General features: G+C 58.4%; 12 protein-coding genes across 12 annotated transcripts; 5 read left to right on the forward strand and 7 right to left on the reverse strand.

Annotated features, from left to right (window-relative positions):
- Positions 1 to 1,133: 1,133 nt before the first annotated feature.
- SCHCODRAFT_02274749 (uncharacterized protein) lies at positions 1,134 to 3,243 on the reverse strand. Its single transcript, XM_003038252.2, has 5 exons — positions 2,427 to 3,243; positions 2,091 to 2,372; positions 1,893 to 2,037; positions 1,597 to 1,832; positions 1,134 to 1,529 (listed from the first exon to the last, which is right to left on the reverse strand). The coding sequence occupies exons 1-5, from the start codon at positions 3,076 to 3,078 to the stop codon at positions 1,264 to 1,266; spliced, it is 1,581 nt and encodes a 526-aa protein (XP_003038298.2). The 5' UTR covers positions 3,079 to 3,243; the 3' UTR covers positions 1,134 to 1,263.
- A 112-nt stretch (positions 3,244 to 3,355) lies between these two features.
- Positions 3,356 to 4,312, reverse strand: SCHCODRAFT_01115578 (uncharacterized protein). Its single transcript, XM_003038253.3, has 3 exons — positions 3,998 to 4,312; positions 3,727 to 3,948; positions 3,356 to 3,677 (listed from the first exon to the last, which is right to left on the reverse strand). Exons 1-3 carry the CDS (start codon positions 4,068 to 4,070, stop codon positions 3,409 to 3,411), a joined length of 564 nt encoding a protein of 187 aa, XP_003038299.2. The 5' UTR covers positions 4,071 to 4,312; the 3' UTR covers positions 3,356 to 3,408.
- A 132-nt stretch (positions 4,313 to 4,444) lies between these two features.
- SCHCODRAFT_02624440 (uncharacterized protein) lies at positions 4,445 to 8,025 on the forward strand. The gene is made up of 10 exons (XM_050345236.1): positions 4,445 to 4,872; positions 4,924 to 5,001; positions 5,052 to 5,308; positions 5,428 to 5,871; positions 5,923 to 6,063; positions 6,113 to 6,490; positions 6,542 to 6,875; positions 6,925 to 7,021; positions 7,072 to 7,777; positions 7,833 to 8,025. Exons 1-10 carry the CDS (start codon positions 4,638 to 4,640, stop codon positions 7,854 to 7,856), a joined length of 2,694 nt encoding a protein of 897 aa, XP_050200768.1. The 5' UTR covers positions 4,445 to 4,637; the 3' UTR covers positions 7,857 to 8,025.
- Positions 8,026 to 8,054: 29 nt separating this feature from the next.
- On the reverse strand, positions 8,055 to 9,076 carry SCHCODRAFT_01228011 (uncharacterized protein). Its single transcript, XM_050341287.1, has one exon. The coding sequence runs from the start codon at positions 9,027 to 9,029 to the stop codon at positions 8,289 to 8,291; it is 741 nt and encodes a 246-aa protein (XP_050200769.1). The 5' UTR covers positions 9,030 to 9,076; the 3' UTR covers positions 8,055 to 8,288.
- A 114-nt stretch (positions 9,077 to 9,190) lies between these two features.
- Positions 9,191 to 12,929, reverse strand: SCHCODRAFT_02499284 (uncharacterized protein; the record flags this gene model as incomplete). The annotated part of the gene is made up of 4 exons (XM_050343088.1): positions 9,191 to 10,141; positions 10,192 to 10,316; positions 10,367 to 12,116; positions 12,165 to 12,929. 4 exons carry the CDS (start codon positions 12,927 to 12,929, stop codon positions 9,191 to 9,193), a joined length of 3,591 nt encoding a protein of 1,196 aa, XP_050200770.1.
- Positions 12,930 to 14,047: 1,118 nt separating this feature from the next.
- SCHCODRAFT_02624450 (60S ribosomal protein L18) lies at positions 14,048 to 15,196 on the reverse strand. The gene is made up of 5 exons (XM_003038255.2): positions 15,154 to 15,196; positions 15,006 to 15,092; positions 14,909 to 14,953; positions 14,527 to 14,854; positions 14,048 to 14,477 (listed from the first exon to the last, which is right to left on the reverse strand). The coding sequence occupies exons 1-5, from the start codon at positions 15,154 to 15,156 to the stop codon at positions 14,383 to 14,385; spliced, it is 558 nt and encodes a 185-aa protein (XP_003038301.1). The 5' UTR covers positions 15,157 to 15,196; the 3' UTR covers positions 14,048 to 14,382.
- Positions 15,197 to 15,298: 102 nt separating this feature from the next.
- On the forward strand, positions 15,299 to 16,781 carry SCHCODRAFT_02274806 (RNA-binding domain-containing protein). Its single transcript, XM_050342248.1, has 5 exons — positions 15,299 to 15,543; positions 15,609 to 15,809; positions 15,860 to 15,985; positions 16,042 to 16,125; positions 16,174 to 16,781. Exons 1-5 carry the CDS (start codon positions 15,541 to 15,543, stop codon positions 16,576 to 16,578), a joined length of 819 nt encoding a protein of 272 aa, XP_050200771.1. The 5' UTR covers positions 15,299 to 15,540; the 3' UTR covers positions 16,579 to 16,781.
- An 801-nt stretch (positions 16,782 to 17,582) lies between these two features.
- On the forward strand, positions 17,583 to 20,184 carry SCHCODRAFT_02731636 (P-loop containing nucleoside triphosphate hydrolase protein; the record flags this gene model as incomplete). Its single annotated transcript, XM_003036883.2, has 8 exons — positions 17,583 to 17,601; positions 17,651 to 17,761; positions 17,816 to 17,898; positions 17,991 to 18,351; positions 18,406 to 18,650; positions 18,706 to 18,970; positions 19,026 to 19,153; positions 19,213 to 20,184. 8 exons carry the CDS (start codon positions 17,583 to 17,585, stop codon positions 19,990 to 19,992), a joined length of 1,992 nt encoding a protein of 663 aa, XP_003036929.2. The 3' UTR covers positions 19,993 to 20,184.
- Positions 20,185 to 20,313: 129 nt separating this feature from the next.
- Positions 20,314 to 21,888, reverse strand: SCHCODRAFT_02500974 (uncharacterized protein; the record flags this gene model as incomplete). The annotated part of the gene is made up of 1 exon (XM_003038256.2): positions 20,314 to 21,888. The coding sequence occupies one exon, from the start codon at positions 21,886 to 21,888 to the stop codon at positions 20,314 to 20,316; it is 1,575 nt and encodes a 524-aa protein (XP_003038302.1).
- Positions 21,889 to 21,910: 22 nt separating this feature from the next.
- SCHCODRAFT_02274810 (uncharacterized protein) lies at positions 21,911 to 23,084 on the forward strand. The gene is made up of 3 exons (XM_050342249.1): positions 21,911 to 22,848; positions 22,902 to 22,982; positions 23,032 to 23,084. The coding sequence occupies exons 1-2, from the start codon at positions 22,231 to 22,233 to the stop codon at positions 22,911 to 22,913; spliced, it is 630 nt and encodes a 209-aa protein (XP_050200772.1). The 5' UTR covers positions 21,911 to 22,230; the 3' UTR covers positions 22,914 to 22,982; positions 23,032 to 23,084.
- A 2,594-nt stretch (positions 23,085 to 25,678) lies between these two features.
- On the forward strand, positions 25,679 to 26,023 carry SCHCODRAFT_02472085 (uncharacterized protein; the record flags this gene model as incomplete). Its single annotated transcript, XM_050342707.1, has 1 exon — positions 25,679 to 26,023. A coding segment is annotated over one exon (345 nt), but the record flags the coding sequence as incomplete, so codon positions are not given.
- A 403-nt stretch (positions 26,024 to 26,426) lies between these two features.
- Positions 26,427 to 26,856, reverse strand: SCHCODRAFT_02624458 (uncharacterized protein). The gene has a single exon (XM_050345237.1). The coding sequence runs from the start codon at positions 26,772 to 26,774 to the stop codon at positions 26,535 to 26,537; it is 240 nt and encodes a 79-aa protein (XP_050200774.1). The 5' UTR covers positions 26,775 to 26,856; the 3' UTR covers positions 26,427 to 26,534.
- Between the last annotated feature and the right edge of the window lie 48 nt (positions 26,857 to 26,904).

The following is a 26,904-nucleotide window of genomic DNA, read 5'->3' on the forward strand; positions in this document are numbered from 1 at the left end:
GCACCTTGGATTGCGACCTAACCATCGGTGATACGTGCATTTCATGAATCATGATTGAAGACAACCCTTAGTCGCGCGCAACTTGAAAGGTAGGAGAACGGGATATTTGTCTAAGAGTGTTTGAAGCCATAAGACTGATGCAAGAGGACGTTGCACCAGGGCCTAGTGAGCTCTGTCGAGCGGCAGCAGACCGTGGCAGTCGCGCGCGGAGGGAGTGGCAGATCGGGCCGACAAGCCGTGCCAACCTCGGCGTTTGCCGGGTCCCTTCCAACTCTGAACCGCGACCCAGCTCTAGATACTGGAGCTATCACTTCCAGAATGTGCACAGAGTATCTGTACATAAAACGCAAGCTTTGCCGTCAGAAGTAGCCCGATACAATTGCTGGACCAGCCGTTTTCCCCTCGAAAACACGTGTATAATCTAAATTACGCTAACGTACACTACATGGTCCTATGGTCCAGCGGATAGACGACGTCCAAGTTACCGCGGGGGTGGTTCGGGGGAGCAGCCCGATAGCCCCCAAGTTCGGTTCTCGGTAGGACGTAAGGGGTGAGGCATTACGGGGTCATCCTGTACGGCTTCGTTCCTTCGCCTGTTCACTGTTTTTGTTTTGTATTTCGATGTCTGTCCACTCTCTGTCAGCCGCCTAGAGGCACCACTGTAGTAGCTGGGGAGTCTAAGAGCTGCAGGGATGGCCTAGAGGGGATGCAAGGTGTGGGTCGGGATGCTCGGAATTGCTTCAATATGTGGAAGGAGGCTATGGCCAACCTCTCACGCCGCTCGAGTGGTTTACATGTACAACCCCTTGCGGCAATCTTTCACTTGGCAGAGAAAAGCGAGCAGCATCGACGTTATTTTTTTTCGGCATTCAGGGAGGGACAGATGGGTGCACGTTCGTTATCCAGGAAGCCAGATAAAAGTGAAGACCATGCGTCAGTTGTGTTGGTCCATCACGAGGCTCGACCGAGTAGTCACACAGATACGACCTTTTCACGTACTTGAATACGACCACCAATAGCTACAGTTACACTTGAAAAACTTCTACAACAACGTGAACACAAGGACTCGGTCGCCCACGACGAGAAGGCCGGGACCACACGCCTGCGCGCGCAGCCACAACCTGGGTATAACAGCGGGAAAAACACGACAACGAATGACAGCGTGGGTACACGATAGCTGAACAAAAGAGCTGCAGAAAACCAAACAAATGAAAGCGTACGAATGAACAGTGGTCGCCCGTCATCCCCCTCATCCAAACACCCTCAAACCTCCACACTCCCCTCACTCCCCATCTCGCTCCCCGGGTCCGTCATCAGCTCCCGCACCAGCACATCCAGCTCCCGAACCTTCAGCACACCCGTCAGCCGCTCCATCATCTCCGCCTTCGTCCCCGCGGCGATGATCTTCGGGTTCACGGCCGCGTGCGCGGCAAGATTGCGCTTGAGCGCTGCCGCGGAGAGCTGGGCGCAGAGCGCCGGGTTGGTGATGAGGGGCGGGGTCGGGTAGAGGAAGTACTTGAGGTGCATGGCTGGAATTGCGTCGTTAAAGACGAAAGTACAAGCTTGAGTAAACGGAAGGTTGAAAGTATGACCCACTATCAATATAGTCCTCGCATTCCTGCGGAATCTCGATCTCCATGTTGCGGTCCTCGTCCATGATGACTTGCGCAAAACGCCGAAGGCCCGGCATGCCGATCGTCGTGTCCAAGACAGAAAGGTATGAGAGCTTCTCAAGTAAGATGAGCGCCGGGACCGCGTCGTCGTCGACCTCAGCGTTGCCGGCGACGGATAGCCAGGTGAGCGAGCGCTTGAGCGGGACAAGAAGGTATATGCTATGTAGTGCGCAAAGTGAGCATTGACGAGGAACGCGAGTACGGGGAATATGTGCATACGCTTCGTTGCTGATGTTCGTGTTGTCTAGCATGAGCATCGCTAGCCGAGGCAAGTGGTGGATGTGGATGAGGTCGAAGTCGTGCAGCCGAGTTCCCGAGCAGGTCAACTCCGTCAAGAACAGAAAACTGTTCGGCTTGCTGAACACTGAATCTCATAGTCAGCATCTCAGTGCGTCCTGTCGAACACGGCGCATATACCCGGCAAGATATCCTGCCCAGCTAAGTTCAAACCATCTTCGTCGAAGAGTGAAGTCGTCAGAGCAAGCGAGCGGATTTCAGAGGTGCGGAGGATCGAGAGAATCGCGGCGTTCAGTAGCCCGTTTTCGGCGAGAAAGTCAGCGATCGATTGGTGTCCGAGGTTAGACAGCGCATATAGTCGCTCCTTGAGGCGGATACCGGGAAGTAATGTGCTCAGACGGTCGATGAGGTTCGAGACGCCGCGAGGGGATTCGCTGCCGATGTATGGGCCATAGAGCTCCTCTGCGGATGGTCATCAGTTTTGCCTGACTGGCGCGAAGGAAAAGTTGTGCGCACCTTCGAGTTGCTGCACCTTGATCTTGACTTCGTCGCGGATGACCAGCTCTTCAGAAATGCGCCGCTTCTTCGGAGCTCGGATCGGAGAGTACGGTGGCGGGGGCGCAGAGTCTGGGTCGTACACATTGAAATCGAGGCATTCGTGCTTGACAACGACGTCGAAAGAGCTGTCTTGGTTCGACATCTGAGACCGATCGAGTTGCGAGGGTCCGTTGAAGTCGCTGAAGTCCGAGAGTCTGCGCTTCGGACGCACAGTCTGGGGCCTGAAGTCGAAATATGGGAACGGATGACGTGTAGTACCATCGCATACAGTCGAGTCGAGCTGCGAGAATGAGCTGTCGAACATAGGGTTGCTGCCGAACGTTAGGTCGCCGCCGATGGAGGAGTATTGCGCGCGAGGGAGCTGGGGAGAGTGCAACTCGAATTTGGTGGTGCTGCGGGTATTGTGAGCGGGGCGCGGCTGCGAGCCTGGTTCTTGGAGCGCGTTCTGGAGGAGGCGGGCGAAGGAGAGGAGCGGGTCTTCACCGAGGGCGCGCTGGGCGTAGGAATCGCGAGCGACCTGGCGCCGGAGGGATTCGAGGTATGAAGTCGCGGAGAGCGTAGGGCAGTACAGCGGGTTCTGCTCGTCGACAACGGGACACGACTGGTACATGGTGATCTAAGGGAGGGTGAGTGAGGTGGGAGGATGAGCGGAGGAAGAAAGTGAGGTAGGACTGGTGATGATGGTCGCGGTCAAGGTGCTGTTGAGGCGCGGAAGGTGCACGTCCCGGTGCTGCCTTCGGAGCTTCCATGACAATGACATTGACATGTCAATGACGATTTGTGGCGTCGCGTTTCTCTTCAGCTGTGCAGGACGATGGCATTGGCAGATGGTTCGCATATTTGCGTCTTTCAAGACCTTTCACTAGAATCTCTCCACATCACCCTTGTCGCGGCGAAGTCCTCTGTATCACAGATAGCACCCTGTACACGGATAAGCAAACTAGAACACATTACTGAGAACGTCCCCGATATCCTGACTACGGGTAGGCTCTTCCCGTCTCGGCTTCTTGACCCTCTTCTCCGCATCATCGGCTGGCCGCTTGCGATTATTGGGCTTGAGCTCAAATTCCTCCCCCTTCTCCTTCTTGCGCTGCGCGCGCTTGTCGAGTACACGAGCCAATTCGACGTTCTTGAGGTATTCACGCTGCTCGCTTCTCGACTGTTGCAGCTCTGCACGTAGCTTGGCGGTATGCACAGCGGCTTCGTGGGCTGGAGAATGTGTAAGTTTGAGGATGAAGATGGCGATCGGTACACGTACCGACTTGCTCAGTGAGCATGTTCCACTTGAATTTTGGTAGGTACTTCATGGTCCATACGTCGTCATAGAATCGCGTCCCCTTCTTTCCCCCAATGGGTTGTGCGTTGAGAAGCTCGGCGACACTTCGCGCGATCTTCTTGTCCTTGAACTCGACCCAGCCTTCGGTGAAGTGGGCTTTGTTCGTCGATGTATACTTCTTGCGAAGGTATGCACGCTTGGGGTCTGTCACAATGGATAAGGATGCATCAAGATGTGTTTGCAGGGCACGCACCTTCTTGCTGGAGGTATACTCTGCCGACTTCCCCGTACGCGCTCATGAGGTGGCGAACCTTGGCTGGTCGCATGCCAGGGGGTATGCGGGATATATAGATGATGCCAGCTTTGTCCTGGGCTGCCTGGAACGCAGCAAGCGCTTCACGAGTTAGAGGCTTGACGGTCTTCGGACCGGCAAAGCCTGCTGGATCGAAGACGGATTCAGGGTCGTGCTCTTCGTGATCAGACCCATGTTCAGAGCCCCCCTCATGTTCAGAGCTTTCCTCGTTCTCAGAATGCAAGGGGGAGCGGGAGGACTCGGCGTCCGCCTCGCCTTCGAATTTCTGTGCAGGGGACATGATGATCGCAGAAAACAATGGAATGCGTCACTATTTCCAAAAGCGGCACAATTTGAATCTCCGCCCGAAAGCGTCCGGCCGGATTTGCTGTCGCGCGCTCGGCTTCGCCAACGACGCCCAAAGACGCCAGCTCCTCGTCGAGCCCGTCGCGCAAGTCCGTCGTTGCCACTGCTCTCCTCAGGTCTGTTCATTATGCTCGACCTCGTACTCCTGCGGGCTCTGATATGCCTTTCGCCTCCTCGCCTCTGTCCGCGCACTTTCTCAGTTTCGTTATTGTAACCCGCGAACGACGACGCTGCCATGTCCTGGCCTGCTCCGTATCCTCCGCCCCCGCGGCGCTCGCGCTCGCGCTCCCCTGCGCGTGGAATGGCGTACAATGGCGCGCGTCCGCCGTTCCCGGAGCAATACCCACCCCCGGACTTCGACCCTTATTACGAGAGGGAGCGCTCCTACGTGCCGGGCGCGGCGCCATACGACCGCCCACCCTACGAATACGGTGGCAGGCGCAGGAGCAGGAGCCCTGGAGGGGATGAATGTACGTGGCGCGTTGTTCGTTTGTGTTTGTGGCCTGACGACGCGTTATTAGCTCGCAAACGCCGCCGCTCCGCGTCTCCCTACGATCGAGACCGGTATGAGCCAAGGCCTCGGTATGCGGATGACTATGGTGCGTGCCATGCATGATGGGATGCTCGTGTTGGCTGACCGAGCATGCAGACACGCACTCGCGTTCATATGACTACGGGCGCCGCGGGTACGGGGGCGGCCGTCGTCCGATGGACCCTCGCACGGCCGACTATCCCGTCAGTCTGAGGCAGTATGCGGAGTGGTTCCGGTACACCTACCCCGACGATGCTGCCGAGGAAGACAGACTGGACAAGGAGGCGGAAGCGGAAGCGGGTGACGGCTCCAAGCCGCGCAATGGTCTCAGAACCTTGTGGGAGAAGTACAAGAAGGAGTTCGCCCAGAATCAGGTCAGTGACTCGACCCATCGCATTCGAAGGACCCAGGCTCTCTATGCGTGCTTTTTTGCACGTTGCATTCTGCTTGTCCGTAGTACTCGTGGAACATGTTGGCTGAATGACCTACTCAGTTGCAAATCATGTTCGACCACCACAAAAAGTCACCCTGGTTTGCCGAGAAATATGATCCGGCGCCCGAGTTCGAGCAGATGCGCCAGCGCCTGCGCAAGGAAGGCTGGAAGGGCAGGCTAGCCGCCTTCCTTGACGACCTAGAAGCGGGCAAGTATGATCCAGAAACCAAGGAGCCCGAGCCCACGTCGCCTACTACGAAAGAGTCCGTGAACGGGGACGCTGAGAGCAAGGCGAAGCCTGAGGCAAATGGCGAGGAGGACTCGCACTTCCCAATGGACACCGAAGAGGACGCTGGTGAAGACGCGAACCGGAACAATGCCAACGGACAGAGCGATGCGGGGAAGCGTCCGGACCAGCGTGATGAGCTTGAGGTGCCCATCGAGGGTAATCAGGTCATGATCCGGACTATTCCGCCTGACATTGGGCGCACGAAGCTGGAGGAGGTTAGTAGTGCTGTACTGATGTACGAATGTTCGCTTATGGGGCCTTTGCAGAACATCTGTCATCTCCACGGGTACCACTACCTGGCTTTGGGTGATCCCTTGCAGAAGCGCAACTTCTATCGTGCAGGCTGGATTAGGTTCACCGAGGATGCTGACATGAGCACTATCATGAACGAGCTGATCGACAAGAAGGTCAGTATATAAACCTGCGCCACCTGGCATCGTCTCACGAGTCATGCAGATCGACGGGTTCAAGCTTCATGTTACGCACAACCAGCGTCCGTTCACTGGCAAGATTCGCTACGCTCCGGAGGTCGCCAGTCGTCCCGCACGCTTGGCGAAGGACCTAGCGAGCGCGCGCCACCTGGCGTCCTTGCTTGAGGATCAGGCTGCTACGCTGCGCGCTCTGAAGGTCAAGAAGCCCCAGCCCCCGAAGCCTGAGGGTGCGCCTGCGGAGGGCGACGAGCCGCTGCCTGAGCCGGAGTACGACGAGGAAGAGGAGGAGCCGAGAGAGCGCGGGACAGACGCAGTCGAACGCCGCATCGAGACCATCATGCAGAACCTGCAGGAGCAGGGCCTCGTCGACTCGAGCAACGAGAAGGCGTACGAGGAGAAGAAGGTGCGTTGTCTTTTTCTTTCGTGAGTCAAGTTGCGCTGACACGGCATATAGGTGGTGGTATCGCTGGACCTGTCTATTGCCTATCTCAGAGCAGCTTTCAATACGTGCTTCTACTGTTGCGTTGTGACGGATCATGTTGAGGAATTGCAGCGGAAATGTGTGAAACATGAGCGGAAGCCGCTGAGCGCGGCGCTTGTGGAAGAGCTCAAGGCCGAGGAGGCTGAGAAGGAAGCGCAAGCGAAGAAGGCGGAGCAGGGCGGCGACGAGGCGATGGATGTGAAGGAGGAGGGCGGTCAGCAGGAGGGCGAGGAGAAGAAAGAGGAGGGCGAGGGGGAGAAGAAGCGGGAGAAGAGGAAGGATGGGGGAAGGGATTGGAAGAGGAATGGTGAGCGGTCGACCCTGGATCTAATGACGTGAGGCTAACGCGGCGATAGACGAGAGGTGGTTGGAGTGGCACGACTCGAAGTTCGCGTTGCTGGTTAGTAGGGACGAGGTTGACCCTCGCGAGTACGGCGGCAAGAACTATGACGAGTGGGTGACCCTTCCATTCGAAGTGTCTCGTGTACTCACCACGATCTTAGGGAGCTCTCCAAAACCGTTGAGCCGTACATCAAACGCGAGGAGGAGCACAAGTTCCGTTGCAAGTCGTGCCAGAAGCTCTTCAAAGCCGCCACCTTCGTCGAGAAGCACGTCGCCAACAAGCACCCCGATCTGCTCAAGCCGCTCGAGGAGCTCACCTACTTCAACAACTTCGCCCTCGACCCGCATCGCATCCAGCCCTTCAGCCATCCGCCGCCTGTCTCTGGTAACGCGCCGCCACCGCAGGCTTTCGGTTTGCCAGCTACCGCGCAGTACGCCCAGCAGCCAGACTACACGCGCGGCGGGTACCCAGATGCCTACGGCGCGCCAGCGCCGATGTACATGAACGGTCGCGGCGGGTACGACATGCCCCCGTACATGGGCGGCGCGCCAGGCTTTGGCGCCTTTCCGCCTGGCCCTCCAGGTGGTGGTCGGCGTCTGGCAGAGCGCGTTGGCGGGTATGCAGAGCCGTCGATGGGTCTGCCGCCGCCTGGTCCTGGCCTGCCAGCGAAGCCGATGCATCTACTGGAGGGCCCGTTGATGGCGGGCAATGTGCCAATGAACGGGGGTATGGGTGGCGGACGGAGGGGTGGGCGCGGGGGTGGGCCGTTGGGTCCCCCGCCGCCTCCTCCGCCGGATGCGAAGGAGGATCCGCGCGCGGCGAGGGGTGCGAGGGTCAGCTACCATGACATGGATGAGGTGGCTGAGGTGAGTTTGCCTTTGTCCTCGATGATAGAACAAGTGTCTCACGACTTGTTCACAGGGCGACATTCAACTTCAGTACTGATCGGGCGGGCTTCGATGCTTGTTATACTTATCGGCTTGGTGTGGAGGCAGCTCGTTCTTGAACAACATACATCTTGGTGTCCGTCGACGTAGTGTTGTTTTGTATAGCTGAACCGGTGGACGACCTCATCTCGTGTGCGAAATATACTGACCTGTTGTCGGCTTGAAAATTGCGTGATTGGAAGAAACACGAAGGCGCAAGTGTGCATATGAACACTGATCAAGCCAGCCTGACTTGGAATCCTTCCTTCCATGCGCGACCTCTACGAAGAACATCAAGGACGATGAACTGACTACTCGCGCGGCAAGAATCCAAGATCGCCTCGACAGTAAACAACTTCATTACCCAAAGCCCATAAAAGTCACCATTTTGTACACATCCAACGTCGCAAAGGCAAAAATGAAGAGCGTAGGCGAGAAGAGACAGAGAATGTCAGAGATGGTAATGTATGTAGCAATGCACAGCAGTAGTGGTAGCAAGACGGAGTAAAATCCGAAAAGAAAAGGTGAAGTGAATCAATGCCAAGTGAAGTGAGGCGAGGTGAAGAGAAGCTCGCCGGACGAGAGAATCATGAAAAGGCGTGTATGGCCAATGGCTTGCAGGCGTCATACATAGGTAGCAGCATACCATGCACATATACATATATTCAGCGTATGTCTCCGTCGAAGGGCGCAGCGCGAAAGCGGGCCAAGTAGGGAGAGGAGTCCGCAGGGCATGGGGCATATGCATGGGTGGCTGGGTACTGGCAGGCGAATAAGTGAGGAAGGGAGGCAGGAACCACGAGGAACTCGGAGGCGTCGCCCCCGAGCGCCGACAGACAGACATCAACGGACTAGTGGCGGCGAACGAGCGCGGCGACCCTCGCCGAGATGGGCCAGAGCAGGATGGGTACCAGACACCAGCCCCAGAACGCGGTGAAGGTCGCCCAAACACGTCATTGGAGGTCACCCCCGCGCGCAGGAACTGCGTCAGGAATATCTGGCAAGTCGGGGTCGGGATCCTCGGTGCCCTCTGTGCTCGGGGCGGGCTCGTCTTCGGTGGTGCTCTCGGGCGGCGGCTCGTGGTCGTGTTCGTGCTCCTCGCCGCCCTCAGTGCTCTCCCCCTCGCCCTCCTCGGCGCCTGCCGTGGCGGCGTCGGACCCGTCCTCTGCGGAAGGCGGCCTCGGCGGCTCATCTGCGTCGCGCGCTGCCCGTGTTTTCGGCGGCGGGGCGACCGCACCTGTTCCCGGATCTCTGTCAGCTTTCCCGCCCCGCCAAGCCTTACTTGCCCACCCACCTTCGCCGAGGTCAATCATATCATAGGAACCGTCGTCGCTTGAGGCTGCGCACTGAACGTCAGCCGATTAGGATGAGCTTGACAGAGACCGTACCTCGTTCCAGCTCGGACGCTGGCGGGGATCGACTCTCTGAAGTTGCTCGCGAGCTCGGTGCAGACAGGGAGAGCGGGTCTGGCGAAATATGCGCGTCCGGCGCAGACTCCGGCGTGCCATACCGTGTGGACGTCGAAGTCGGCGGTTCGGAAGACGTGCGTGCAGTATCGTACTCGGAAGGTGATGGCTCAGGCGTCGTCGACATAGGCTCGGGTGTGGTTGACATTGGCTCTGGTGTTGTTGACATAGGCACATCGCTCGTCACCATCGCGTGCCCGTTCGGGCTTTCGCCCTGAGCCGCCCTCGGTGTCAGCGACGAAGTCGACTCCAAGCTCGACGTCCTCTCCGTCTCCCGTGCCAAAGCCGCACCATAGCTATACGTCGACGACGCCGACAAGGTATCGCGCGCTTTCCGCGGAGTCGGTTGCATCACCTGACGATTAGCGCCGCTGCTGCCTCCGCGCGTAGGGCTCGGCGTCGCGTTCCTCGTCGCCGGCAACGTCAAGCGCTCTGCAACCGCCTGAGCTGCCGCTTGCGCCTTCGCAAGGGGGGCCGCTGACGTCGCAAGGCCAAGCAAACCCATTGTCCCGGGCGTTGTATCCCTGTCCGGATCCGCACACATCTGCAGCGCCTTGATGGATCCCCACTCCATGATCTTGTCGTACAGCCAGGCGAGGGAGACAGGTTTGAGCAGGAAGTCGTTGCAACCAGCCCCGAGCGCCTCCCTTCGGTCGTCGGCGTCGAAGGAAGAGGCCGTCAAGGCGACGATGATCACGGAGGAGCGGTAGGGTGAGCGCGACGCTGGGGATGGCAGTGGATAGTCGCCGGCTGGTGGACGGTACATGCCCTCTTCCTCCATCGCGCGGATTTTCTGCGTCGCTTGTAAGCCGTCCATGACGGGCATCCTGATGTCCATCTGGGTAAGGGTTAACAAGATGGTCTGCATGACCAGAGGCAGGTGCGTACAAGAATGATGTCGAAGTGCCCGGTCATCCACTTCTCGACTGCCTCCTGACCATTGCTCGCCGTATCGTGCCCAATGTTGTGCTTCTTCATCTGCGTCTGCAAGATGGTTCGGTTGATGGGGTTATCTACGGAATGTGAGCGGCCTATCCACACATCACAAAGCCGCGCGACTCACCATCGACGATCAGCACCCTGACCGGCGGCACAATCCTCCGCTCCTTGCCCTTCCCAGCCGTCGGCGTCGATCGCCTACCCGTTCCCTTCCTCTCCATCGTCGGCGACGCTGGCCCTGGCAGACCCTCATTCTCCCGCGACGTCAGCCGCCTCCTTGGCTTGGGCGTCGCTGCCGGTGACTGCCCAGTGCGACTCGCCTCCTGGAACGTCGTCCGCCTCGCCAACGACGACGGCCTCCCCGATGCGCGCTCCACCGAGCGTTCCATCTCCGGTGTCTCTGGCGGCGTGATACCCGACGACTTGCCCTTCGGGTCGAAGTAGATGCCCGCTGGCTGGCCGTTCTGGAATTGCAGGATTGTGCCCGTCGACAAAGGCTTCGTGCCCTGTACCTCGAGCAGTTTGTCCGGCGCGAAGTAGTCGTTACCGTCGTGCATGCCGAGTGGAGAGGGCGGAACCGCATGCGAAGACGGGTCAACGAAGTCCTTCAGTGTCCTGTTTGTGCGGTCGGAGCTGGCGCGCGAGCTTGATGGGCGATGGACATGGGTGGGGGAGGCGCGGGGCCCGGGTCCGCCACCTGGGGTCGGGCCGGCTGCGCTGGTAAAGTACGTCTGTTGCATGTGCACACCCGGGCTCATCGGCGACGTCGCGATGGGCGCAAACATAGGGTCGACGATAGGCTTCTTGACAGCGTTGTAGAGTGCTGTCAGGAAGCGGCGGGGTCCAGCAGGCTTGGGTATGATCATGACCTCGGGCGGCGGCGCGTTGTAGGAAGAAAGGATGGACTGCATCACGTCCTTGACCATCTTGTAGTTGGCGAGACTTGTGAAGTGGACGAAGACAGCAGATGGTGGTGGAGGCTGGGGAGTGAAGCCGGTCGCGCCCAAGATACGGTTGACGGCAGGAGAGGACCGTGGGCGATGGTTGTTGGCGAGAGATGGGCGCTTGTTTGTCCTGGCAGGCGCAAAAGGAGAGCACTGTTGCATCCTGCAGAGTTGCAAGCGCTCGCGTAAGACATCGATATCGTCGTCAATGATTACGAAGCTCGCCGGCTGTGGATTGATCTGCTGTTGTTCCGTTGTCGGCGAGCCTTTGGGAGAGTACTGAGGAGCGAAAGCCAGAGGATCGTTCATCGCGTCCGCCTGGGACGAGGGAGAAGCCTGCCCCTCTTCTTCTGGTGCATCAGACATATGACTGACATCTAAACCCCAGGCAGACAAGTAGCTCGTCAGATGATGTGCAAATGAGCCTTCTCGATCCGAATAAAGGGAGACCTTCTTGCCGCGCAGTGTTTCGATGAATCGGAAGAGCTCGTCAAGAGTGGGTTCGGACGCCGCTCGGTCTCCATCGAGGCCGGGGACATCCGGTAGTGGTGTAGGTGAGGGGGAAGAAGGGACGCCACGATCCAATTGAAAAGAGACGCGCGAGGTGTGCCCAGGTCCAGAGGGATCCGAGCGGGGGCAGTCCTGCTCGAAAGTAACGTCGAGATGGTTGAGCAGTCGATGTAGTGCGGTGGGGAATGTGGGTGCGGGACGGAGAGGTTCATCTTCCAGTGATTCGTCGGGGTGTTCAGAGGGTGTCGTCTCAGAGAACCCTGGGCCGAAGACATGCGTGATCTCGATAGAGCAAAGTAGGGATCCAGTGTCATCTTCATCCTCGTCCGGAGAAGGGGGGTCGCCACCGACCGGCCTCACGAAAAGGCCCAATTCTATGGTATCATGTTCTTTGCAGGTGTGCAAAACATGACGAACAAGCTGCAGACATTTCAGCAAGAGAAGGACTCGCGATTAATGGCCACGCACCTGGGTCACCGCGAACGCAAGCCCGGTCTCGTCGCCCTTGACGTACTCGTGCTTCAGACCGACATCGCCGTGGAAAAGCACGAGGTCGACGCCGTGATAAGCAGCGAGCCCGCCGAGGGCGTCCCCGACATCCTGCAGCATCTCCCCGATGTCAAAGTCGGCCAGGTCTGCGCCTCTGACGGGCGATTTGCCCTTGTCGCCGCACATGGTGGACATGTTCCCGGCAAAGTAGTTCATGTACTTGAGCGAGGTGAATATGGCGGACATTGACGCCGTCGGGACGGAGAGCGTGCACGCGGAGAAGGACTCCTTGGCGGACTCGAGCACCTGGGGCGGCGAGACTTGCAGCATGGTCTGCACGATCATTGACACGGAGTCGGCGAGCTCCATGGAGACTTCGTCGACGTTCGCGCTCATGGTCCTCAGCGCATCGGCCTTCGCCTTTGGCCTGCCTCGTCGCGGATGGGCGAGCTGGCCGAGCTGGGAAGGGAGCGGCATCGAGGCGGAGCGCGAGATGCGCGGTATGCCACGATGGAGGCCTGGTGGGGTGCCGTCTCTCGCGTCGAGCGCATCTACCGCCGCTGCCGGGTCCGTCCCCGGCGCTGGCTGATTGAGAGTGCCTGCAACATCGTCGGGCAGGGGCTCGGGGTGGGAGGGGTCTATCGGGTACTGGAACATTGGGAGGTCGAGGATGGCGACATCTTGACCCTCAAACTGCTGATGTGCTGGGTGAAGGGAGAACGAAGGCAGGTTGGATGTGGGCATCGTCGGGGTGTACCGGGCGACGGCAGCGCCGTCGCGGACGATGGCGGCAGGTAGAGACTGCGCTGACACAATCCCCCGATCCATGGACGCGCGTGGCCGGCTCATTTCAAACTCCCAAATACCCCAATTCACACACCTTTCGAGTGGTACTTTTGTAGGACCTCAGGAAGGCCACAACCGCCCTAGAAGTACCCTGTTCATCGTGGCCTCAAAGGCGATGCCCAGGCGCAGAGGGGTACCCACCCTCGGCACCACTTTGGCAGGCCTCGAGCGAACCATTGTTCATGGGCCAACCTATTGACGCTGGCACGCCCTGACACAGTCATTTCGGGACTCACTAGTACGCGCAGCGGCGCATAGTACCTTCAAAGCACTGTACCTACGGCGGCAATCGCTGTGAACCTAGTAGCACTTCCCCTTGGGAGGGGAAGCACTCAATACAGAATTGAATACAGCCGACGCAACTTCCGGCAGAGTCCCGCGAGCAGTGCCCTCTCTATAGCCGACAACTGTTACGAACCCCCCCCCCCCCCCCCCTGACCGGCCGTAGTCACTCGCAGCGGACAATAACCTTCGTTGCCAAATGAAGGGCGCGTACAGGACTGTAAGGGTAACGCGGCTAGCGCATCCTCCTCGTCTCAGATGGAAGCCAGAAGGATTATTGACGATGCTAATTACAAGTATGAATCCATTCCCTCATGCATCCCCTGAATCAGAAATGGCCCGAGTTGCAGCATCACGCAGAGCGAATTCCTATTAGAAGTATCTCTGGACCATCTCCTGATGGGTTGAGCAACGCGAAGGTTGCACTCTACTGGCTCTTAGTACCACATCAAGTGGCAGAAAGGGTCCCATTCGTTAACGACGCGCCTAGTTTCCGCCTTTCAAACAAACAAGAGACCTCAGGCGGTCACATGACATGTTCGTTTTTCTCAACGTCACGGGGCCATCAGGTGCGTCAGTGTGACTCGTGGTCACACCTTCTCCAGTGGGGCACGGAAATCAAACGAAAATCGTGCACTTACAACCGCTTCGCTATGATACATAGAACGCAGAACGGCGCCTCATCTGCAACCGTCAGAAGTGTGATTGTAGACCGGGAAAGACAACAATGTGTTCTGCCCCACGTCCACCTGCAGCCGTAGAAGCCTGCCACCCATATTTCCCAAGTCATCCCAGGGTGGCTGGCTGAACTGGCCAGATATGGACATCATGCTAACACCGCTATCGCTCCCGGCACATCTAAGTCACTTGAGCAGCCTGGCACCCTGCACGCCCCGAACACAATGAGGGATCACGGCGATTCTCAGCTCGGGCGAAAGCAGATGTCGAGAGCATAGACGATACAATAAAGGTATGGTAACCTTGACATATGGCATGGTAGCATATGAGTACACCCGTCCCCAAGGGCGCACTGGACCCCGGTATGCAATGGTTGGCTTCGTAGGCGAGCTTACACCTTGAAGCCACGGGACTTTCTGCGACCACGAGCACGCTCGAATTTGCGGCCCTTCGATATGGTGTAGGGCTTCTTGTTCTTGTGCGGGCCTGCGACTCGTCAGTATCACCAATCCGACCAACAGACAGCGCGACTCACCCATGCCGAAGTGCTTGTTGGCCTCACGCGCCGTCTTCTTGCCGCGGAGGAGAATGGTGTTTGCGCCGGTCGGGGCGCGGAGCGCGAGCTGGTCGAGGGTGATAGTCTCACCGCCCGCCTTGAGGATGCGCTCCTTCGCCGAGCGCGTGAAGCGCAGCGCGGCGATGGTCGCCTTGGGCACCTCCAGCATGCGGTTGTCGTCCGTCACCGTGCCGACGATAACGACGATCTTGCCCTCCAGCTCGGCCTTCTGGGTCTCGACAAAGATCTTGGAGAGAGAGACGGGCGGGCGGTTTATTTTGGAGAGGAAGAGGCGGTGGAGGATGACCTAAGGATGGAAGGGTTAACGGATGTTTATTGGGGGAGATCGGGGAGTATGGACCTTGTTGAAGGGGGCATCCGTCCTGCGGGCCAAAAAGCGGTAGAGCTACGGAAAGTGTAAGTTCGTTGCTCTTAGTGCAAATGGATCGATCGCGCACCTTCACCAGGAGGAGGAGGTAGGGGTCCTCGCTCTTCGGCGCGGTGCGCTGGCCCTTCTTGACGTGGTGCGCCGTAAGATCGATACCCTGCACATTACGACGACCGTCAGCAAGACTCTCCCGTCGCCGCCAGGCACAGCGGACTCGCCATTTTTCTTGAGGACTTGCCGGACGTCGGTGCTGGATCACACAATGGCGAGCACGACTGAAGGACAAACTATACAGCTGCCGGCAAAGTCCGTATCATGTGACCCGTATTCCAAAAGTCGAACTTCTTCGATTTTCCATCTTTTGCCTCCCAAATCGTCTGAAAGGGTGGTAACAATGCAACAGTCCGTGTACAGGACCCTGTAAATAACAGTACAAAGGCCGCATCGTCCTTCTTGGAAGCATCTTCGCCTTTGACCCTGATCTGTGCGCAATGAAAGCCACGGGCCGAATTGTTCGGATCATCACGCGCCCGCCATAAGAGGGGCGCGGCGCCAGTCAACAAACGTCAACACCACAGCTTATACCATTACCAGTTCGAACCGATATGGTGCGGCACATTTCCAATACGCCGCGTTTTGCGTCTTGTCGCTAACCATGACGATGTCGCCGCAGTACGCTGACCCCGCCGCCGCTGCCGTCCCCGACCCGTATTCGGACTACAGCGCGCCGCCCGCAGCGCCCCCGCGCGACGACCGCGACCGCGATCGCGACGCGCCCCCCTCCCGGCGCTCGCGTAGCCGCAGCCCTGCTCGTTCGTACGCGCGCAGTGTGAGGTCGCCTGTGCCCCCCAAGCGTCCGTCCCACGCGCCCATCGTACGTCCCCGAAGTTCCCCCTTGACGGATATTCGTTAAGCGCCACATAGGCGCCCAATCCGACCCAGGTGTTGGGCGTGTTTGGGCTCAGCATTCGCACTGAGGAGCGCGACCTTGACGAGGAGTTCAGTCGCTTTGGCACGGTGGAGAAGGTCACCATCGTCTACGACCAGCGCGTACGTGGCCGCAGTTCGTTTACCTTCACGTACGCTCATCACCATGACGTCTGCAGAGCGGTCGTTCTCGTGGCTTCGGCTTCATCCGCATGTCCACAGTCGAGGAGGCGACGCGCTGCATCCAGGAGCTGAACGGCATCGTGAGTCCGTCTCCACTCCCGTCAACCCCAAATCTCACGCGATCCCAGGACCTCAACGGACGCAACATCCGTGTTGACTATTCCGTAACTGACCGCCCGCACGCCCCCACCCCTGGCGAGTACATGGGCCACCGCCGTGCGCCGCGGGACTCGTACCGCGACTCTTCTTACCGTGGCGGGCGCGACTCCTACCGGGATTCCTACCGCGACTCGTACAGAGACCGCGATCGTGACCGGGACTACTACCGCGACCGGGACTCGTATCGCGATTACGACCGTGACTATCGTCGGGACGACTGGCGCGATAGGCGCGCGTCGCCGCCGCCGAGGCGCTATTCGCCGGACTATCGGAGGCGGCGCAGCTACTCGCGTAGCCCGCCGCGGGGTAGCAGCCCGAGGCGCGCGGCTGACTACGAGGCGCCCGCTCCGGCCCCGCCGGCCGATAGGTGGTGAATGGTCTGACACGATTTGCCTGCAGGTCTCCGTCGTAGCTGGCTAGTGAGCGAACGCGACGAAGCGCAAGCGGTCGAAGGCAGAAGGCAGAAGGTGCAAAACGAAGCAGAGAAGAGCAAGGGTGTCTATTTTTTCTTGAAGCCCTCCTGTCGTCTTTGGCGCTGGCCTCGTCTTCGGCAACATTGCTTCCCTCGATGTTGCCGTCGACGTCGCCGCCGTCGCCTTTGGCTCTTCAAGGCTCGCAGACTCGGATTGTTCTCCCTTCGGACCGAACGTTCTTTTTACCTTATCAAGCCCGTCGAAAACCCATCCAGCTACAATATCTCTCCAGAAAAGGACACCCAGAAAACAGAAAACCCAGATGTCAATGTCCGCCTCGTCGAACCACCCTCCAGTCTCCAAGTTGTCAATACTCCCTTCTTGTCAAGTCGTCGATATGTTCGTAGCAACCCGTATATGTATGCAAGTGTTCAAGCTGCAATCTGTTGGCCTCCAACGCTCGACGTCTGGAAGAATGACGACAAGAAGGTGAAGGTCGCGCTCGAGCTTCGTGCGGCCCGCCAACTTCGTGAAGGTGAAGATGCATGCGCAGGAAGGTGTTCTGTCCAAGCTTAGCCTGGGCGGCAAGACCGCTTTTTTTACCGGGTATGCCCCCCTGACTGACGGGCTGACGGTCCAGACAGGGTTGCCGCTCTACGCGTCGATTGATTGTATAGAAGACGAAGATGAACATGTGTGGGTTTATGGTTGTACTTCTAACCGCACCTACCGTCTGTAGTATAATTCTGTGTGTAGATTATGTGTGTCGCATGTTCTCGCCGAAGTCCTCAACATGGAGGCAAGTATGGGCGGTCTGGCGTATAAACATTCAAGTGGTGCGAAGCAAACGAGGTCAACGGCTACAGGCGAATTGTCAAAGCGCATTATAGCAACCCTATTTCGGCATTATCTCCGGGACGCGCCTTCGATCGATCGAGACCGGTATTTTGTCCTAAACATTCACAATGGTCCGCATCAGAAAGAGTAAGCGCCCCTGCTACTCTACGCGCCCTGTATGCTCACAAAGGGGCAGAGACGAGTAACAGGACCAAGACCCATGAGCGGCGCAAGCTGCACAACAAGCTAAGGGAGGGGAAGAAGAAGAAGGCGAAGGCGGCGAAGAAGGATGTGACCTGGAAGTCTAGTGCGTGTCGATGCTCTATGGAGAGTGGGGTGTGCTGACGGGATGCTTATGCAGAGCATAAGAAGGACCCAGGTATCCCGAACAACTACCCCTTCAAGGATCAGCTGTTGGCGGAAGTTGCGGAGCAGAGGCGGATAGTGCGTTACCCCTCCCCCTCCCACCACAACCACAGTGTGCTGACCGCATCCCCCAGGCCGCAGAAGAGAAGGTCGCGCGCAAAACGGGCAAGAAGGCCGCGAAGAAGGCGGTTGACGCAGAGGCTGCTGAGCAGGACGCTGCCGCCGAGCTCTCAGATGACGGCGACTTTGATGGCGTGGCGAGCATCAGCGCGAAGAAGCTCAACGTCGCTACGGTCTCTCTGAAGGATGCGCGGCGCGCTGCTGCTGCCGCGGAGGTGGAGGACGAGGACGAGGAGGACGCGCCGATGCTGATGGACCCCGACTTGCCGAATCTGCGCGCGGTATTGGATAAGGCGGACGTGGTGATCGAGGTGCTGGACGCGCGGGACCCGCAGACGTTCAGGAGCGCGGAGCTGGAGAACTACGTGAGCGGGGCGGGCAAGAAGACCATGTTCGTGATGAACAAAATCGGTGCGTATGTTTACTTGATGGAAAAGGAACATTGGCTGACAAGATACTGCTCAGACCTCTGCCCTCGCGAGGCCGTCTCTGCGTGGTACTTGCATCTCAGTGCGGACAGACCGACCTTCCTCTTCCGCTCATCCTCAGCATGCTTGCCGCCCCCTCCCGTTCCTGATGCGAAGGGGAAGGGGAAGGCCCCGTCGAACGATGCCATTGGCGCTGGACCCATCCTTGAGCAGCTGCAGAAGTGGGCAGCTGAGAAGCAGGGCGACGAGTCTCTTACTGTGGCTGTCGTCGGTGTTACGAACGTCAGTCTCCTTTTCTCGCTGTATGCGCTCGTACTGAAGTAGCGCCACTGCCCAGTCTGGCAAGAGCTCCCTCGTCAACTCTCTCCTGAAGAAGCCCGCTTTACCCATATACACCCTCGCCACCTCGTCCCGCGGACCCACCACAACTGAGGTCCCGCACGAAGTGTCGCTCAGCGACAAGGTCACCATCATTGATACCCCTGGCCTTTCCTGGGTGCCCCTCCCTCCAGATGATGAGGCAGCGAACGTCGTGCGCGCCCGCGATATCTTGATGCGCAACAAGGGGCGCATCGACCGGTTGAAGGACCCGGAGCCGGCTGGTGGGTGGCTTGTAGTGAGTATATGCGTTGATGCTTAAGTGTTTTCACTCTGCAGTGGACCACTTCGTGTCTCGTGCGACGACGGAGGACTTGATGCTCCTTTATAACCTCCCGGCGTTCATGAAGGAGGACAGCACGGCATTCCTCACCGGTGTCGCTCGCGCGAAGCAGCTCATCAAGAAGGTGCGTCTCTCCTTTTAAGTCTCCCATTTCCGTATACTTACCTACCTTCTCGTCTTTAGCACGGCGCCGTCGACCTCACCAACGCCTCCCGCGTCGTCCTCCGCGACTGGAGCATCGGCAGGATAAAGTGGTACACGCCGGGACCTGCGTCTACCGCCTTACTCTCCGAAGCCGTTGAGGCCATCCTCTCGCGTTTGCCCACGCGCAAGGAGCTCCGCCGCGCAGGCGGCCTCGTCAAGCTTACGCCTGGCTCAATCGATGAGCGCGCTGTCGAGCTCGACGCTCCGTGGGTACGGGGCGCGGAGCCGAGACCGGGGGCGGATAGTGATGATGATGATGAGGACGAGGATGTGGATATGGAGGGTGAGGAGGAGGCCGACGACGACGATAGCGAGGAGGAGGAAGACGATGAAGATGAGGAAGACGAAGAGGACGAGGACGAGGACGAGGACGACGAAGATGAGGAGCTTCCCTCCCCGCCACCCTCAAAACGCAAGCGCGGCGCGGCGAATGACAAGTCCTTGCCGCCGCCTCCCGCGAAGAAGGTCGCGTTCGCTGCGAAGGCGAAGGTGTCGGTAAAGTCAACTCCGACGGCGGCGGTGCCGGCGAAGTCGGTGCTGAAGGCGACGAAGGAGGTTACGGTCAAGGCGACTAAGGAGGCCAAGGGCGCAAAGGAGACGAAGTCTAACCCCGCGAAGGAGAACCCCGCGAAGGAGGCCAAGACCCCGAAGCCCAAAAAGTTTGAGAAGCCAGCAAAAGCGCCCAAGGTCGCGAACGTCGGGAAGAAGGCAGCGGCCAAGCCGGCAGAGGGCGAGTATGACTTCTCGAGCTTCTTCTGAGGGGATCCTCCAGTCGATTTGCTGGGTATATATGTTGTTGTATGTGCGATTTGTACTCCCATCTAATTACCTGGACGCTGTGCACAATGCGCTCTGCCGGTACACATAGGCATGCTTTTGGGTTCACTTCGCAGTGACTCACGCCCTGCTCTGGATCTCCTGAATAAAGACGTGATCGAGCACCGACCCAAGTTCCATGTGTATTGTCCATCCTGTCATCGTGAATGTAAGTACGCCTACTACAGCTAATGTCCAGTAATCCGTGCCCATAAGTTTGATGAGTGTGAGTGCGTCTGATAAATTCTAAAAGCCGTCCCGCCACTAATATTCCCTGTCATACCCGAAACTGTCCACATCCAACTCCACGCCAGGAAAGGGGCGCCGCAGATCCACCAGCGACCTCGTCAAATCTGGCGACACCCTCTTTCCCCATAAAAACTTGAAGCTGCGTAGTTTGTCCACGCCTGGTTGACCTGCCACGCGCGGGCCCAGGAATGCCAGCACGTCTTCCTCGGATATGTCCGCGCAATGCGCGACGAGGCGCAAGGTGAGTAGGTGGGGTAGCAAGGGCGCTTGGGGGGATGCGGCTAATTGAGGCGACACGGCTGATTGAGACAATGCAGCCGATTGCGGCGTCGAACGGCTCTGTGTACCGCACTCGAGAGCTGAAAGAAACTCCCTATCGACTGGAGACGCAGATTGTGGGTTGTGCCCGCTCATCGTATACGCCAAAGCCAACTTCGTGAGGCCGCTGAGACCTCGCAGACACGCTAGGAGATCCTTCGTGCCGAGCGGGATATACCGAAGGCCGAGGTTCTCCAACTTCGCACATCGTGCGAGGGTCTTGGCGAGGTGGGACGCGCCGCCGGCGCAGGACGGGGCGACGTTTCCCATCCACTCCAAGGTGAGGGAGGTGAGGCTGGTGAGGGACAGTGCGTCGAGGAATGAGGCGAGGGCTTGGGGAACATGGGTGACATCAGTGCCGGTCCTAGGACGGAGCTGGATGGAGAGCTGCTCGAGGGCGCAGGTGGAGTGTGGGTGCTCGCCATTTGCCTGCAAACCATCACCGCTAGCCTGCAAACCTTCGCCGGCGCTGTCCCTTTCGCCAAACTCCGCATTGAGCGAGCACCGGCGCAGCCGCGGGCAGCGCGCGAGGAGGTCGCGGCAATCCGAGAGCGATAGCAGGCGGTTGTAGTCTGCGACCAGGTGCAGCTGCGTCAGGGCCGATAGCGGTAGATGGAGGTTCCGGAAGTCCACCGCGCACGCCGTGCTGGGCGTGTTCGTGACGTCGAGGGTGAAGCCGCGCAGCTGGGCGTACGCGCTCCCATCGACGTCGACTAGAGACCGCAGGAGCGTGCTCGGGCACTGGAAGACCACGTTCTGCCAGCGGCCAACGTGTGCCCTGAGCATCGACACTATGCGCGAACCGAGGGCTTCAGGATAGATGCGGCTGCACTCAGAGACCCGAGATCCCCTGCGATTGTAGTTGTATTCGAGGCGGACGAATAGGGGGTGCGACTTTGAGAGAGCAAGCCATCGTTCCAGTTGGTTACAGATTCTCCGCGCCTGCGTTGTATTAGAGCCACCGTCCTGCACAACGATGTGCATCCCCGACCAAAGGCTTGGTGTAGCCAGCGCGATATGGTGCCACTCGCGGCAAACGAGTGAGAGTGTGATTGGACTGTCGACCTTGCGCGATGGAGTGATGGGTGTGAAGTCCGGTAGGTATTGCTCGAAGATGAGGCCCTGGAGCTCGACCGGGAGGGTGTCGAAGCCGGAGGAGAGATGGGAGTCGTTTTGTGGCATTTGAGGAACAAGATGGTGGTTGGAAGAAAGGTGAGTGGGTATACGAGTCATAATGGGCGTGCTCGGCGTCTGGTGAGTAATGTCAGACATTGTGGCGCGAGAAACATATGTGGCTCGCCTCCGAGTCCGAGTCGCAAGGCCGCTGGGTATCGAGGGTATCGTAGCGCGCGCGCAAACACGAGAGCCGCAGCTGAGCGCTTTGAACCATATCCAAAGATATGGTTATTCGGAGCAAGAGTAAGAGAAGATGGGGATGCGTGAAGACGACATGCGCGACGCGGACACCCGTATAAGTACAGACAGGCAGCTTGTCCGGGCACACCATAAGTGCGAGTCAGTCACAGAAGAGCCGGCGCAGACACTTTGACAGCCAAACGCAGCGGATGCGCGGCGGCACAGCCAACTCCATAACCCCATCCAGTATCCTTGGCGATGAGACCCGCCTGCGCCGCTGTAGGGAGGCGGCGTACCAACGATCATGACAGCGACGCAGTGGTACTCGTTAGGGTGTTCGCAGACATCCACCGCCAGGCCGTGAAGTCAGAGCGACGAACTGAGGTTCGGCGGCCCTGTTCCACCGATACTTCCATTCGCGGCGGCGTGTCTCGCGACAGCAAAGCTGTATTTACGGTGGGACATTGGCACGGAGACAACGATCTTCGTCGGAGAAGAGCATCTGAGTGTCCCCAAAGTCGACAGCGGCGTCAACCTGTTCGAACTCACATCGAAGGGTCCAGATGCAAGAGAAAACATGACGGGCGTGTTCAACCTGAGGCCTCGGCGAACTCCGGTTCGAGTGTCACACGCTCGCGGTCCAGTGTCACACGCCCGCAGGGTCATGAGTGCACCTTCAGTGCGTCGCGTCCGGCCTCGCCTTCGCGAAAACTCGGGGAGATCTACTATCATCGTCCGTTCCAAGGCTCTTCTGGGCAAGCGCTGCAGGTATATAACGAGGGCTTGCGGTCGCAGACAGGTCAGCACAAAATCCCCTCTCATAATTTATGGGGTGCCCGACACCGCCGCCATGATATTGGTGGTTCGTCGCTGACAGTGAGTGAGATCTTCTGCCCTGTTGAACTGACTGACTCATGTTTGCCATTCAGCCCATCAAGTAACTTATTCGACTGTCAATAGACCCATCGACGGCATTACACCCGTTTTTGTATTTTTGCATGAATCTTCGGGTGCGCTTGCTTATTTACTCTTCTGAAGGAGGTACTGACCCTGCCTCAGCGATACCCGAAGTGATATCACTACTCGAATACCCATCATCCCACCACTCTTCCACTGTATTTCACCTTACCTGTAGCCCAAACTACTCGTCTCAACAGCGACCGACCCGGCCAGATACACGAGAAGCCAACGTCGTCGTAAAATCCATGCTTACATTGCCCAGTACATGTGTATATGACCTATCCTATGGTTGCCGAACCTTTAGGTTTGGCTCTATATGTGAACTCGATTGATCCCAAAATCCCTATATGGCAACCTTCACCTTTTATGGCAACCCTCGCCTTTTGGGGAATTGGTTCCTTCGCGTTCGAGACCGTACCTTACGTCCGCATGCTTACGTTGCGCTTACCGACACCAATGATCGTACCCGGCCAACCATCCTGGCTGAAGTGCTTTCTTGACCCTGTCCCGGCTTCCATAGGCATGCATATGCACGGTAGGATGCCTCTTTTTTTATATCTAAGTGTCCTAGCATCAAGGATATGCGAAAATAGCGGTCAGAAGTGTTTGCGGCACGTGCCGATGCATCGGTACTTGCCGCCGATGACATATACAAGGACCCACAGCGGACCAGCACTCTGTCGGAGTCCAAATTACTTGGGTAGGCTGGCTGCTCGCGAGGTTGTATAAATTGCTTGCATTAGGCTAGGGCTATTTTTTCCGCTACCATTTATGGTTGTGGGTCTTAGGGATGAAGCGCAAAATCACAAATGCCCCGTCTTGCGAGCTCTCTCAACCGCTCACGTGCAGGGATGGGAGGCCGCTGAGGAGGCGCAGCTAATGCTGTAAGGCCGGTTTGTACCACTCACACTTGTCGTACCGCTGGTTAAAATCATACGACAAGGTTGTCGGGCTCGGTAAATGCCGCTGCCATATGCATCACACGCGCCTTTGATCGCGCCTCGGGACGACTACCCAATCGCGCCGACATGGCGCGTCGCGCGCGACACCGCTCGCGCTAGCTTGTTATGCCTTCAAGTTAGGAAAACATTGTATAACATGTATAGAAAATTATGTGGTGTTATATAGATATGAATAAATAAGATGACGCTGCCGCGCGCGAGAATATTCGCGGCGGCGGGCACGAAACACGCGCTGAATCCCCTTGCCAGCAGGTATGCATTGAAGGGGGGAGGGGCGGGGGAGTAAGAGGGGGAGGGAGGATGGAGGAGCACGTGTGTAAGCACTAAGACCTATGCCTAACCGGGAGGGGTGCGCGCAACGGCAGTGAGCAGCATCCGCTGAGTGCGCTCTTGGTCGGTGTGATCGTACCGCGCGCTGCGGCTTATGCGAGCGCGGCTGGCCCGCCCGGCCGCACGCGCTTACGTGCCAATTACACGATGAACGCGGCCACGCGTGCACCGGGGGTGGGTACACGGGCAGCGCCCCCTCGTCACGCATTCCCCTCTCCAGCCCGTAAGCAGCCCTTTCCTTCGCCCGCCGATTCCGATCAAGAGCTCGGACTAAAGGTGGGGAGGGAGGACGCGGGGCGTGACCGTGCGTGCATCAACACCATTTCGCCTGGTGGCGTTGATGGCGGGTTGTGTGCCGTGTCCCCGGGAGGGGGTATCGATCCCGCCAGCGCGCATAAAAAGCTGCTGACGGGCAGCGCGCTTGACACGCGGTAGTGTCGCGAGGAGGTAGGGGAGGTGCGAATGCGGAGGAGGTGGGGTGCGGCCAACGGCGAGGGGTGTTTGTGGTTGTTGAGCACCGCCTCCAGCGCTGTTGAACGCGCAATCATAAGGGGAGGTAATAAAAGTGATGCAGGATGCGTGTCAGGGGGCCAATGCGTGGTGGGCAGCGCCGCTCGCGAACGCAGGCGTTTACGAGCGGTACTTAGAATTTGCGTCAGTTTTTGCTATGGTGCTGAGCTATGAAGCACACCTAAGGGGGCTCAGAAGAGACCCAGCACCCTCCCCTGCTCTCTCATGCGTTGCCGGGGAGCCTTCGGGCTTGTGTCGCAGTCGGGGGTGAGCGATGGTGGGGGTGGGAGGCAAGGTGTGACGATTGACGTGACATCGAGTCACGGTCACTCGCGCGCGAGAACGAGCGTCGAGCAGCAAAGCGACATAGAGAGCAAGAAAGGCTGAAGGGAGCCGAGGAGAGTAAGTAGGGGCGGTGGAATATGGCAAGAAGTGCGAAGGAAGGGCGAAATTGAGGCCGCCACTAGGTAGTGATTTAGGACCTTGGGGGCGATTTGGGCGCTGCATAAAACGCCCTCGGTAACTTTCTCGAGGGGCGTCTCTCTACGAAATGAGTACATAGACATATCTGGCATTTGGCATAGAGTATACAGTCGAGTTTTTAATGGACGCCGAGGTCTGGAACATACTGAATTAAACCCACACCTTGCAACCTCTGCAAGTGAGCAGGCAGCAGATATGTTTCGTTATTTGTGTCGTATCAATCATGCTAAGCAGAACGATCAGTACGTAGAAAGACTGAGAAGCCTTCCCCACATCCAGTCCCAGCTGTTTGAAAGTCAATTGTACAAACCTAGTGGAGGGGGAAGCGAAATGTGGGTCGAATGCACCTAGGATTCATGAATCTGCATGCACCTCGACAGCCGAACTCGAGTTCAGTAGGTTCCTGATTTCCAATCCCTACAGAACTTTCAGGATCATATATTGAGTAAGCCTACTAATACATCGTGGTAGCAGTAGGCCCTCGAAGTACCCCCCGGCATGTGTCCGAGGCCGTCGAGAGCGTCGACAACGAGGCTCGGACGTCGGATCGATTATCCGGCCCGGGCATCCGTCTCTCAACTCTCGACCACCACGACGCCGCCGTTCCCGCTCCCTCCGCTACCCCTATCTCCTCCCCCTTCCTTTCCATAACCCGCTACTATACGAAGACGCGAGAAACGCGTTCTTCAACGCGCTTACGCGTTGATCACACCCTGACACCCCAGTCACTCAACGCGAGAATACAGCGCGATCGAGGAGGGGGCCATGGATGCGTGAACACGCCTCGCACAAGTACTGAAACTAACTCTTACTTTCTCTGCGGGGTTTTGGGGACGCTCAGGGATGATGCGTCGTCGCAACACGCGGCGGTGTGCAACTCGCCTCTCCCCGCACCATATTCGCCCTCAGAGGCGATCTGAGGGCGTGGGGAGCTTGTCAAAGGCGCATTACGCGCTCTTGGTGACTTTCATACGATCTCATAGCTGTACCGCCGCCCCACACATCACCTGCGCACTGCGCAATGCGCATCGCCCACACGGGGTCGGGAATCAACCCCCTCCCCCTCCCCCCTCACGCGCGCAGGCTCGCCCTCCCGGCGAGTCGTCGAGTTTTTGGAGATGTGCCGGGCATTGCTGAGAGCTCCCACAGTGCTCTGCGCGTCCCGATCCCCTCTGTCCGGCTGCGCTAGGCTCGCCCGAGCCGGCAGCGGCGGGGCAGATCCTGCCTGCTTCTTCCCGCCTCCGTCACCGCATGTACCGCGTACCACACCCATACCACCTTTGCCCACACTAAGTACGGGAAGTGTGCGCCGTGCATTTACTGGCAGAGGTGGGGCGCGAGCAGGCATATAATCACAGGACAAAGGGCAGGCGAGGGTATAGCTGGGGGAGAAAGATTGCGAGGCGAGGAGGGGCGAGGTGGCGAGTGACGAGGATAGGCGAGACGAGGATTGGCGAGGCGAGCAACAAGGAGGGACGAAGTGAGCGACGAGGAGGGGGAGGGGAGCCAGGGGGAGGGGAGGATGCACGCGCCTGTCGCATCCCTGTACGCGCGCATGGAGGAGCGCCTCTTGCCTGTGCATAGGCCGCCAGCACCGTGAGCATAGCGCGGCTATCCCCCCTCCCCCCACTCAATGTACGCAACGCGTCGATCGACGCGAAACCACGCGCATTGGCAGGCATCCCAC

This window comes from Schizophyllum commune (genome assembly GCF_000143185.2).
Source record: "Schizophyllum commune H4-8 unplaced genomic scaffold SCHCOscaffold_5, whole genome shotgun sequence".
Taxonomy (NCBI): Eukaryota; Fungi; Basidiomycota; class Agaricomycetes; order Agaricales; family Schizophyllaceae; genus Schizophyllum; species Schizophyllum commune.

Coding starts and splice junctions, on each gene's coding strand:
- SCHCODRAFT_02274749 (XM_003038252.2), bottom strand. CDS start 3,078: ATGTACCAGTCGTGTCCCGTTGTCGACGAGCAGAACCCGCTGTACTGC. Junction 2,373..2,426: donor CAAGGTGCAGCAACTCGAAG/GTGCGCACAACT, acceptor GACCATCCGCAG/AGGAGCTCTATGGCCCATAC. Junction 2,038..2,090: donor TGGGCAGGATATCTTGCCGG/GTATATGCGCCG, acceptor TATGAGATTCAG/TGTTCAGCAAGCCGAACAGT.
- SCHCODRAFT_02624458 (XM_050345237.1), bottom strand. CDS start 26,774: ATGCGCGCGTACAGGGATGCGACAGGCGCGTGCATCCTCCCCTCCCCC.
- SCHCODRAFT_02624450 (XM_003038255.2), bottom strand. Junction 14,954..15,005: donor ACCTCCTCCTCCTGGTGAAG/GTGCGCGATCGA, acceptor CACTTTCCGTAG/CTCTACCGCTTTTTGGCCCG. Junction 14,478..14,526: donor CAACAAGCACTTCGGCATGG/GTGAGTCGCGCT, acceptor GACGAGTCGCAG/GCCCGCACAAGAACAAGAAG.
- SCHCODRAFT_02274810 (XM_050342249.1), top strand. CDS start 22,231: ATGAGACCCGCCTGCGCCGCTGTAGGGAGGCGGCGTACCAACGATCAT.
- SCHCODRAFT_01228011 (XM_050341287.1), bottom strand. CDS start 9,029: ATGAGCCGCCGAGGCCGCCTTCCGCAGAGGACGGGTCCGACGCCGCCA.
- SCHCODRAFT_01115578 (XM_003038253.3), bottom strand. CDS start 4,070: ATGCGACCAGCCAAGGTTCGCCACCTCATGAGCGCGTACGGGGAAGTC. Junction 3,949..3,997: donor AGTATACCTCCAGCAAGAAG/GTGCGTGCCCTG, acceptor CCATTGTGACAG/ACCCCAAGCGTGCATACCTT. Junction 3,678..3,726: donor CATGCTCACTGAGCAAGTCG/GTACGTGTACCG, acceptor CACATTCTCCAG/CCCACGAAGCCGCTGTGCAT.
- SCHCODRAFT_02274806 (XM_050342248.1), top strand. Junction 15,810..15,859: donor GTCCGTCCCACGCGCCCATC/GTACGTCCCCGA, acceptor AGCGCCACATAG/GCGCCCAATCCGACCCAGGT. Junction 15,986..16,041: donor CCATCGTCTACGACCAGCGC/GTACGTGGCCGC, acceptor TGACGTCTGCAG/AGCGGTCGTTCTCGTGGCTT.
- SCHCODRAFT_02624440 (XM_050345236.1), top strand. CDS start 4,638: ATGTCCTGGCCTGCTCCGTATCCTCCGCCCCCGCGGCGCTCGCGCTCG. Junction 7,022..7,071: donor GGCGGCAAGAACTATGACGA/GTGGGTGACCCT, acceptor CCACGATCTTAG/GGAGCTCTCCAAAACCGTTG. Junction 7,778..7,832: donor ACATGGATGAGGTGGCTGAG/GTGAGTTTGCCT, acceptor ACTTGTTCACAG/GGCGACATTCAACTTCAGTA.